The 11,551-nt window shown below is 44.2% G+C and overlaps 1 protein-coding gene across 1 annotated transcript in view; it reads right to left on the bottom strand.

Moving 5' to 3' along the window:
- The window catches only part of LOC108551044 (pikachurin), a gene marked incomplete at its 5' end in the record, with an annotated part of 62,635 nt that overhangs the window by 10,147 nt on the left and 40,937 nt on the right, over positions 1-11,551 (bottom strand). Inside the window, 2 exons of the mRNA XM_017905047.1 lie at positions 359-608; positions 6,370-6,593. Of these exons, the coding sequence (XP_017760536.1) occupies positions 359-608; positions 6,370-6,593 (474 nt within the window). The remainder of the gene's footprint in view (positions 1-358; positions 609-6,369; positions 6,594-11,551) is intronic.

The following is an 11,551-nucleotide window of genomic DNA, read 5'->3' as shown; positions in this document are numbered from 1 at the left end:
GGGCAGATGCGGCAAATTAAAGGCTAGCTTTTCGGGAAAAACCCGTGTCGTTAGAGAGGCGTAAGCGAACTGACTCTTTTTCGCTGCTCATTAAGCATCGAGGTGGTCCGCGAGTCATGGGGCCCTGGTTGTAAAGACATAAACTAGGCTCCCATTGACCCGGAACCCTCGATGTCTCGAAGGAGTGGAAAATATTTACAAGGAACCTTCGTTTTCCGCATCTGGGATGTGTTCCTACACATCCTCCGTAAAAGACATTCGCAGAAATATCAACGAAGTCTAGAAAATAGAAACCTCGACGACGCCTGGAACGATCGCAAGCTCGCAATCTTTGCAAGATAATCTCCGAGATACTTACCTCGCGACGATTCAGGATCACGGTCTGAATGCATCCCACGAAGCTGGCGGTTGTTTTCATCTTCGGCGAGTACATGTCGGTGGACGGTGCGCCGCCCAAGTAAAGATTTAGCGGCAGCGAGAGTTGCGTGAAGGCTCCTGGCGCCAGGATTTCCTGCGGAGGGTCGTCCTCCACTTCCAGCGAGGCCAAACGTCCGGTTCTCGACACCCGCACCTCCACCCATTCTCCCAAACGGACGGGGTTCTCGCTCCTGCGATTGCGAATCGTTAGATCTTCGTCGATACTGAATTTATTACAAAATCGCGAGGAGAGGAGGGTTTTTAGCACAGGACGTCGGTCATTTGCATATCGGGAAATATCGAAGCAATTAATGCGACACGAACGACGAGACAGGAGTTGGATCCTGTTAGGTAAATCTAATCGAAGCGATCTGAATTATATAAGAGAATTTGGATGAAGAGGAAACAGGGAATCGTGTAAAAAGGAATGATTAAAATCTCGGTACGACGTAATGGAATTTTTGAACGTGTAAACGGGGAAGTATCTTCTACCAGGGATTTCAAATTATATTATTCGTAACTTGGAAATGTGAGATAAATCATAGGTCGTCGAGAATCGAGTTTGACCGAGAGGATCCAACGATCAGGAGGAAATTTGTGGCAATAATTGGTAAATTAAATAGTAACATATATAACAAACATACATAAAACGTAATAACATTAATTACAAACTAGCAATTAAATTTATCCTGTAACGTAATGCAATTTCTTAACGCGAAATACGTTATAAAACCAACGTGACAACGAGAAAGTCAAAAATATTTCGCAATGTTAAGAGAAATTCTCACTCGCGATGGGGAATGTCTGAATACCGAGGAAAGGCGGATTTTCAGCTGCTGTTTAGGGTGGGAAGCAGAACTCGAGGTTTCCCGGTGGCCATAATAAAACGTGGCCACGTAGACGAGTATGGGGAAATCTATGGCGAGAAAAAGCCAGCCAGAATGGAGAGTTCCGTCGCCGTGATTCCGGTCAAACGCCGTGAATGCGAATGAAGTTTGCTCACGGATAATATTTCGCTGCTCCAAGTGGGTATACCGTGGATCGGGAAGGGTGGAAAAGTCGCGTATTGAACGGTCCCGTGAGCCAACGGGAAGGGAAACTTTCTTCTCCGAGAGAGAATCGAATGTTGCGTGGCCTCTTAATAGCCGAAGGAACCGTGTACTCATAGATATCGAGTCTTCTCGAGGGCGTGGTCGTTGAGTACAGCGAAGAGCTCATTAGGCAAGCGTGGCCGATGAAAGTACTTTCCACGATAGTATCACGAAGATTTATTTATTATTCCATTACATCGATAGAGCCTTAAACGAGAAATTTCTAAAAGGAAATACTCTTTGGATAGAATGGACAATAAAATCTTACACCAATTTCACAGGTAATTATATTTAACCCTTTGCACTCGACGATTTTTTGGCTCGAGAAGAATAGAAATTCAAACAGTCTCTACTAAAAAACTGACGATACTTTTTTGAGCAGTAAATAAAAAATTGTATAATAACAGAATTGTAAAATTATTTGACTTCGATACCTCGCACACTGTCACATTACGTTGAATTTGATATATTAATTAATATCGATCTTTCAAATTTTATGAAATGGTGACTGAAAGTCTCCAGTGCAAAGGGTTAACAAAAATATTTAAATATATAGGAATGTGGGATGGAAACAAAATAAATTGGCATTTGTACCACATGTAACCTCTATTCCTTCTCTCTCTAACAAACTGATGTACTTTTATGTTTGTTTATTCAGTAGTGGGTTCTGCTATTCGTAAATTATTATTAAATAAATAAATAAAAAAACAAAAAAATACAAAAAGTAATTTATTCTTATGATTATGCTCTAAACGATGACTGTCAATACTGCTCGACTGACTCTCTCTCTTCTGATTCAGACAATCAACTGACTCGCTCGCATTCTAACATACTTATGGTACCCTCGCATTCCAAGACAATGCATTTCTTCACTCGCATTCGATACTGCCATAAATATCCCATTCGTACGATCCTTGTATGCAGTCATTCGTGCTTCCGTACGTACTCCAGATATCAGCCTAATTGCTCGAGGCCGTTCATGGTATCTTGCTTTCGAGGAACAAGCCTAGCGTTCCCATGCACTCTGCGTTCATACTTGTGGACAAATGACACTGTCATCCAGGCGATGATCTCCTACAAATAATAAATTATTTGAAATGATAAATTCGCTTCACTCTTTTCAAAATTTTCTTCCCTCTCATTCACTGTTAATAATAATTACATTTAGATATTCACTCTTTGATAATTCTCAGACAACTGTTTCATTCTAGTAAATACATTCCTTTATACATTCACGCTAGATGGTACTTACACGTATTATATTTATATCATAAATTACAGAATTATGGATAAATTGATTTCACTCGTCCAACCTCATTCGCACTCGCATGTTTTACCATTTAGTTTCTTGGATCATCGTTTTATTAGATAATCAGACGATTCGTGAACGAAAAGAGTCGCGGAGGGATGGAATTATCGTATTATTATTATTGTATACTATTATTATCGTCGAGTTTCCTCTTGAAAATACGTTATTATCGTACTATTTCCGTTTGCATTATTATCGTAATACCGATGACAAGCGTAAAGCGACGTAACGTGCACGAACGTATGATGGCTGGACGCGGAAAGCTCGTCATTAGACGAAGATGCAGGACGTAGCTAATTTCCAGAATAATATTACAACGTTTAACGTCATTACCGCGTTAATGGACGCATTACGCGACATTTTAATTGCGTGGGCTCCTATAAAATATCCGTATTCGCTAATTAATTCGGGCGCAGTTGACAAATATCGCGATGAGCCGGTCGTTATACGAAATTCTTCGGCAAAGCTAATTCCGCGAGTGGCATTACGACTGTCCGCGTATCATTGTGTTAGCAGCGATTTACGCGATACACGTTTAATATTATTTATATTTGCTATCGGCTGTTTACGTTCGCTAATAAATTCGATTCGTCGGCACGGGGTTTGCGCGTGTCATTAAAAGCGGGGAAATTTTGCAAAATTCCGATAAACATACGGAATCGTAATTCCGGGTAGGAACGTTAATAATCCCTCGTGTCCGAACGACCCTTATGCGCCGGCGACGAAAAACAAATTCCCGGAATTCTTCGAAATTTCAGCCGGTCCCGGTCGTCGAGGACGGTTAATATCGGGAACGCTGCCGGATTTCGGCGATTACAGAGCCGTAAGGGTGAAAATAATGGCGACGCGGTCGGCCAACACGGCCAATGCGAATGAAGTTTGCACACGGATATTATTTCGCCGAGACGAACCGCTGCTGCAAGATCCACGCGAATAAAAAGGCTATTTATCGAGGGGGTTTCATAAAGCGTGCAAACATGGCCCGTTCGCCCCCGCATGTAAAACAGAACGATGTTTGATTTTCGCGAACCGATGTATAAACACGCTCGAACCGTGTCCGGTTAAATGAATCGAGGATTAATTAACGGGGAAATATTTTTCCCTTCGCGGTGGAGCCGCGTTTCCGGCCAGCCAGCGCCGCCATTGTGACGAGAAACGCAACAACGTCCCGTCGTCGTTATATATTGTAATTCAGTTGTCGAAATACTTGCTCGATGTCCGGCCACCGTGTTTGTTCGCGTATTTCCGACCCGACGTTTCGTTCGGTTCGTTGTTTCTGCACGGAAAGCACCTTTTATTCCACCAATTGTCTCGCCGCGCAGTTACGAGCTTTAATTAGACGCGCAACTTTTTATTTTTCCCGCGCTTTGCAGTCGATTCTTCGCTTTTCGTACGGTTCCGCGAGCCGGGAATATCGGAGCTTCGTTTTGCGTAACGAAGAACGAGGGAAGTAAAGAATTTCAAACAATTCGAGGAAATTTAGGACGGAGAAGAAACACGGGTAAGGTGAATATAACGGCGATTGAATTCCGCGAATAAGGGAAACGTAAAATGGCGCGTTCGCGTCTTCGAGGTATAAAATACACCTGGGACCCTTGCTACGCCGTGGATACGTGCCGAGTGAAAAAGCTGCGTAAGAAGTCGCGAAGCAATTGGTATAAAACTTGCGATAAGCTAGAGCGAACGATAGGAAAATCAATTTGTAACGCGGAACTGTATTCGATAACGTTCCCCAATGTCGACTGATTTCCCACGTGTGAGCATGAAAATAAATAGCGTATTAACGTCTCCAAAGATGCAAAACTCATGGATCATTTATTTCCCGGAACATCCTTTTTGAAACCTTTCAACCGCTGTATATTTATACAAAGGCGACGCCAATGGGAAGGAGAATATTCCAAAACTATTTCTAATTCGATCCTCGAAATCTCGCGTTTGCACGAGAGGTTAATCCCGGTAACGAAAACAGGAAAAATGCGAAGCTAACCCAGACCTGATTAGAATCTCTGATCCGCGGAGGACGCTGCCGCGCGCACTGATTTTCCCTCATGAATATTCAACGGTTTAATTCTCGATGAGGCCGATCGACATCGATACATCGTTAGCCGGCGATAGGACGGATTAAACGATCGGCCGGGTTCTTTCGACACCGACGTCGAGTTTGGTTAATCGATCGCATCGCGCATAAACTCGTTATACCGCGTTACAGGCAACGTAATCAACGCGGTCTCGTTTCCGTTCGATCGGTGCGTGGAATATATTTCGCCGTCGTGAAACACCTCCAAGATTTCTCCCGTTTCTCCTTCCCACTGTTCCGCCTTTAATCGCCCGCCTCGGACCGACTTTGATTGCTCGCCGGGTATCCCGAAGATTCGAGGAACGATAAAAGAGAAATCGAACGTCGGAGATTTTAATCCCGCTGCGGTATTCCGATTGAAATAGTCGAGAACGTTTGAAAATAGTTGGCTCGGCTGGTATTCGCCGGCCATTTTGTTTCTTCGAGGCTGATCAAGATGGAGGATGGACGGTTGGACCGTACAACGCGATTCATTTATCGGAATAACTTTAAACGTCCTTTTCATCGGGATGCTTACTTTGTTTCCAAATTCCACGATATTTTGTTCCATCGAATTAATTATCTTTTTCATATCCGGTGAGTAATTTTAATCGTTGCGCGGAACGAAAAATATTTGATATTTGCACATACGTGTAACGTAAACACGTCGAAATGACGAAGAGAGGATAAAATTTATATACGAACATTTTATGAGAATATTCGGTGTTTCTTGAATAATATCGCGGAATTTTGTTTCGTTTTCGGAATTAATTGCAAATGGCTGATATCTGTCGCGTGATTTTAGCCGTTGAAAGGAAGAGGAAGGAAAAGAGGACATTAGCGAACGTATGCTAATGTTAGGAAAGGGAGATAAAACGGAGAGCTGAATTGACTTCCTTGAAACCCTATTAACCCGCCACTGTGTCAACCACAAATCAAGCCACCGCCTTCGACAAATTAAAACACGCTTCCCCATCCAATCAAGCGGGAACGAGGCATCCATAACTGGCCGACCCACTTCCCTTTTTCACCTCGTACGCTAGTTGCCGATAAAATTACAATATCCGTTCATCCGCTAGTCGTTCGTTCGACGGGGGGTCAGCATGCAAACGACTCGATTAGACACGGCTCGAATTGAAAGGAGTTACGGAGGAAATCGAAAGGAGCCAATTGGACCAAGATATACGCGTGCACGTGAACGCGTAATTCGTGCATCGTACAATTATGCACGGTCGTTGGACGGAGTTTAATCGTGAACTCGGTCCGAATTCAGCCGTACAATTAGAGTTCCTATTTTGGGAATAAAAGAATTTACGATTTCACGATTCACCGGTAATTTCTCGTGCAAACAGTAAACGTCCGCTTTCAGACGAGCGAATTCGATCAGCTGGAATTCAATTAATCCAGCACCGACTAAAATCTCGTTCCGATAAATGAGATTCTGCCGCGGGCTGATCCGACGAAGGAAGATTTCTCTCGAGGAAGAATCGACTTACCTCAAACTGGCTGGTCCTGTTCCCAGGTCAAAGGTAAACTGAACGTGTCCCGACGACAAGTACAATGCGACGAAGTCGCCGGTGGCGTCGCTGTGGTGGCCATTGTAAAGTATAACTCCGTCCGCGGCAGTCGGTTTCAGCGTGACAGCCAATTCCAGCCAGGATAGCGACGTGTCGGCCAATCCAGGGTAACGCAGATAAGAGGACCCGTTGAACGACGGTACCTGCAGACAGACAATTCATTCGCAACGGTTATTCCACGGACTTGCCGCTCCTCTTTCACTCGGAGATCCTTCCCCGGGAATTTGATCCTTCCTCGTAATAGACAGGATCCTTGCTGTCCGTGTAAATGGACGGAAACGGGGCATAAACGATTACGAAAATATCTACTTGCACCTTTGTCCTTCCTTTGTTAGATTCAAATTCCTCCCTGACGCTGTAATTTCTTCATTTTACGAGTAAAATATTTACGTAGGTAATAAGTAAGTAAGAAGAGACACGAGACGCGGGAGATGGTGATTTAAGTAGTACATATCACGCATTACAGCGACTAATTGACTACGAAGAGACCGCTACGGTACTGGTTATTATAGATTGTAATATATAACGATGTGAAAAGGCGTGATGTTTGTATGACAGGATGAGTGTGGGAAGTATGTACGTAATGATTATGCGAGCGGATCCAGATGAGAGTTGTTATCCAAGACGGGTATGCATATAATGAATATAGCGTGGTATCGTCTGGGTATTTTTGTGAAGTGTATGGTAGAAGAGAAATAGAAGATGGAGAAGTGTGTCTGATTAGAACATAGCGAGAATTGAGAGAGCGGGAAAGAGAAAAAGGGAGACATTGTACGTTTCTATTATAATTCGCATATAATTTTCTGTCGTCCATTAAAAAATTGGTTGTGTACGTTATCACTATAATTAAATTGTTGGAAGTCAGCTACGCCCATGCAACGACGACGACAAGCCTGTTAGAGGTTGCAGGCCGACACCGACCTTTGGACATCGAGGGGTCGGTTTTGGGGGTTTAAAAGGGCCTGCTGTTCCTCGGAGCTCTTCGCTCTCAGATCAGGAACAGTGCAGATACTTTATATATTGTGACCCACAGTGGTATTAAAAAAGGCTCTAGTATTTTATTTGTGTATTGCATAAAGTGTATAAATTTCACGTATATTAAACCTTTATAAATACAATTGCTGTATAACTGAATACGGTTACTTCCTTGCATATTAATCATTTGGCTATTTCCTACACGAAATTCCCAACATGAACGATCAACTGACAACCACGACAAATAATCTTATGCATTTATTAATTCCATTCCTAGTAATTCGTACTCGATGGCCCGCCATTGAAACGATACTTAAAATTCGATTCGTCTCTCACATTTCTGTAACTTAACGATCATAAAACTCGATAAATATCGAATTACTCAAATTCTGTTTTATTGTCGCGTTCAGGTAGGACAGAATGGAATTTAGAAAGTCGTTTTTGCTCCATAGACGCTATCTAGAAACGTCGCTCACCGACGCACGGGATTGAGCGCCGCTGCTGCCATCTCGCGTAGACGGTGTGCAAAGAAAGCACGGCGCGTAAATCGAGCGATGTTTCATCGGCGTGCGAGAAAAATCGAGGCCGTTAGGTCGTCGGTTTCTAACGTCTTCTCTCGCCTCCGAAGTCGTCTGGCAACGACATCATCTACCCGTGGCCCGGGCCCCGTTATTTTTCCCGTTATCTCGCCGCGTCAATTTCCGAAATGACGTAGTTACCGAACAGGAAGAGCCGATGTACGCCGTGTAGATACAGACGGTAAATTAAACGCAGTTGCCGGCGTTATATCCCCCGCATAAATCCCATCGGCGCCATGCTCGAGTTTCGTTACACGGACCTCAAGAAATGGAATACAGTGGCCTCTGCGAACACGGCTATGACGAGATCGGGGAACACAAGAGCGCGGATGTAACGACTGCTATGAAATTTACTTGATAAAAAGGAAAAATTAAGCATGGGTATATGGTGTTAACGAATGTGCGAATTTTATCTGGCTCTGAATTCTCTCCTTCCATTCGTTTAAAGTAATTACCAGGGTGAGATATTAGGAACGGCGTGTATGAAGTTGAAGTACTTTTAATAGGATAAGTGGAGGTAATGACTTATAATGTTTAAATATTGTATTAAATCCCGTGACAAGTGATTACGCGTCGTATGATTTAATACCGCTGTTTGTTTTAATTACAGCGGCCATAGGTATCGAATTATGTTCGCCCTATATGTGTCTTCCTGGCAGCATAAATCGCTTTTAGGCACGGTCATACATAATTCAAGTAGTATAGCTCAGACATCGAATAGACATAGCTTCGGTACTATAGGCCAGGAATTGGCTAGGCATAATTTAAGTAGTATCGACCTGGCATTGGTCAGGCATAATTTTAAGCCTCACTCCATTCAGCAAAATTTATATAATCTTTCTGCACTATTCCTATTCGCTTTCTTTACACTGGAACGTAAGAGAGTAATAACGCGACACTTTTGGCTGATTATATCGCGTTTCATATTTTATTTTCTATCCACCGTCTCGTAAATCTTGCCCGATCTTTCTTTCATAAGCGTACGTATATTCCATGCACTTCGATAATGAGCTTAAACGGTGATTTTACGACTGATTTCCTTTCCCGGTAAAAACTTTAGTACCCCGGTAAACCACGTGTCTTCTCTCCACTCTACTCGTCGCAGCGACTCTTTACGGCCCGAGGAACCGCGACGTCAGAACCGGAAACTCTCCGATCTTGCGCAACGCTCGAAGGAGAAACGCTGGCCGAAGAAGAGGATGAGGACGGAGATAAGGGTAAGCGAAATTTTTATGATTTATAACGGTGAATAGCAAGTGAAACGGCTCGGAGGCGCGGAATAAAACGGGAGGGACGGGGTAACCTTCGGAATAAGTCCGCGAGCAAAAAGAACAGCCATAAACGATGTATCGGAGAACAACGAGAACGGGAGACCAAAAAGACCTGCCAAAGGGAGAAGCAAGAGACGAAAAAAGAAAAAACGAACACGATGGAGAGCCGTACAAGGGGATAAAAAGGGATCACGGTAGAGAAGATTCGAAAGATGAATCCTAAAAGGGAGAACGGTGGAAGAGGCACGACTCGACAGGCGAAAAGCGACAGAACGAGAAGGCAGGAGTATCAATTTTAACCGTGTACCTGTTGGCACTGAAATTACTGCTCAAGTGCGTCGGAAGTAATACCGACTGACAAGCCGATGGTAATTTTATCAGATGCACCTCTGCGCGTTTACGGGCGCGCTTTAATGCTTCCGCCATTGTTATAATCGATATGGCGATGGCGTGTGTAGGTGGCCGGGGTATAATCCACGGTGTATTTTCGACGCACACGTGCGTGCAGACACGGAGTGGCGTCTGCGGACGGGGGACAAATTGATCGGTATTATGCTCGGTGCCGGTTCCAACTTTCCAGCGCGGAAACGGCGACTATAGGGGTGACGGGGCGGAGAGCTCGGCCGAGAGGGAGGAAAAAGGAAAGGGGAGGAAAAAAACAGAGAGAAATTTCTGTCGAAAATTTCGATCCCGGGAAAACGCGAAAAAAAGCGTCACCGGTTAATTCGATAGAGGATATCCCGGGACACGGGGTGTTTCGGCGACGTTTTAATCCGCTCGAAATCGACCAGCCGCCTGTTTCAAGGCTTCGTTGCGCGGCATTCCGCGCAGGATGTAATTAAGCTTGATATTTTGCACACGATTTACCAGCGCCTGCGATACGGACGCGATTTCCTCTGCCTGGACAGGGGTCTCTTTAGAACGTTCTTTCGTTTTACATAATCGTTCCCCCCCGTGTTTTAGACGATCTCTCCTACCCTGCACCAGCTTTCCCATTGCTCGTGCTTGAAAATGTATTCCACCGAGGATTAAACGCTCTTCAATTATCCCCCGGCCCGACTCTTCCTTTTTTTAACACGCTCGTTTTCCGTATCTGCAGTTCATTCTTTACGATCCTTCTAAATCGTAACGACGACGAACAGATAACGAGGAGTGTGCGATTAAAATTCGGTCGATCCGATCGATCGCTAATATCGCACGATTTCATATCAGAAATCGTTAAATATACGCGATAACCCTGCCAACGAACGAATCCCGTGACGAATATCTCGTACACGACGAAAATAATTTTTCCTCCATTGCTGTTTCATTTCGTTTTACATTTTTCACCTCTAAATCCAATACGATTTCCGATCGCGTTTAGGTTCGTCGTTTCAGCCTTTGTACTTGCAGTCGGCGTTCGTTTTCCGTACAATTTTTCGCGCGAGGTTGAATCGATTCGACAGTCACGCGATATCGAACTTAACCCGAAACTACGAAATGACTAGAAAGGTAGCGGTCGGTGAGGAACGCCGCGGGAAATTCAAACTGGACTACCCAGCCACGCGTGTCTTTCTCTTTAATTCCGCGCGGTCCGATGGAATTTTTTCGGGAAACGTTATCGTCGACGACATCAAAAGCGCGCGGTAACCGCAGGTTCGCGCCGTGATAGAGGATCGAACGGGAAGTTTACGCGAAACGGGGTACAGTGAAGATTTAATTAATCGCGTGCGTTTCGGGCGTATTTGAAATGGCGACTGTAATAGTTAAATCGGTCGTGGCTTCGACATCGGGATCGAAGCGAGGGGAAACAAGTCGCCGTTGAAATTTATGACATTGTAATTTCAGCCAATGTTGCACCACTCGTTCGACGTTCGATGTTTCCTCGATACTATTCCTGGCATTCTTGAAAACCGGCAACCGCCGCGGTTAATCGATTTCCGAACCCGACTTCGAATCCGTGTAACTTCGTTTACGTTACGAATGGCAGGAATCTGTCGGGAGAAAGGAGATTTGAAGCGAAATAACGCGCGGAATTTATTTTTTTGCATTAACTCGCGTCGGGTCTTTATTCGTTTGCAAAATGAAATCAACGCTAGAATTATGCCAGAATTGCACCGGAACTACGTTAAACCGTGCTGCGGTGAAAATAAGATGGCTGATGTCTCGTAGTACACGTCACGTTCCATCCTAGTGAGAAATTAATTTCGCGGGAGTATTCGCTGAATTAAGACTACGTTCCTTCAACGACTTAATTAAATTTTCCTAACATTCTGAATACGTGCCTCGCGCGATGGA

Source organism: Eufriesea mexicana, unplaced genomic scaffold (genome assembly GCF_001483705.2).
Source record: "Eufriesea mexicana isolate 0111107269 unplaced genomic scaffold, ASM148370v2 scaffold4744748392, whole genome shotgun sequence".
NCBI lineage: Eukaryota > Metazoa > Arthropoda > Insecta > Hymenoptera > Apidae > Eufriesea > Eufriesea mexicana.
This window is presented reverse-complemented; position numbering and strand designations above follow the sequence as displayed.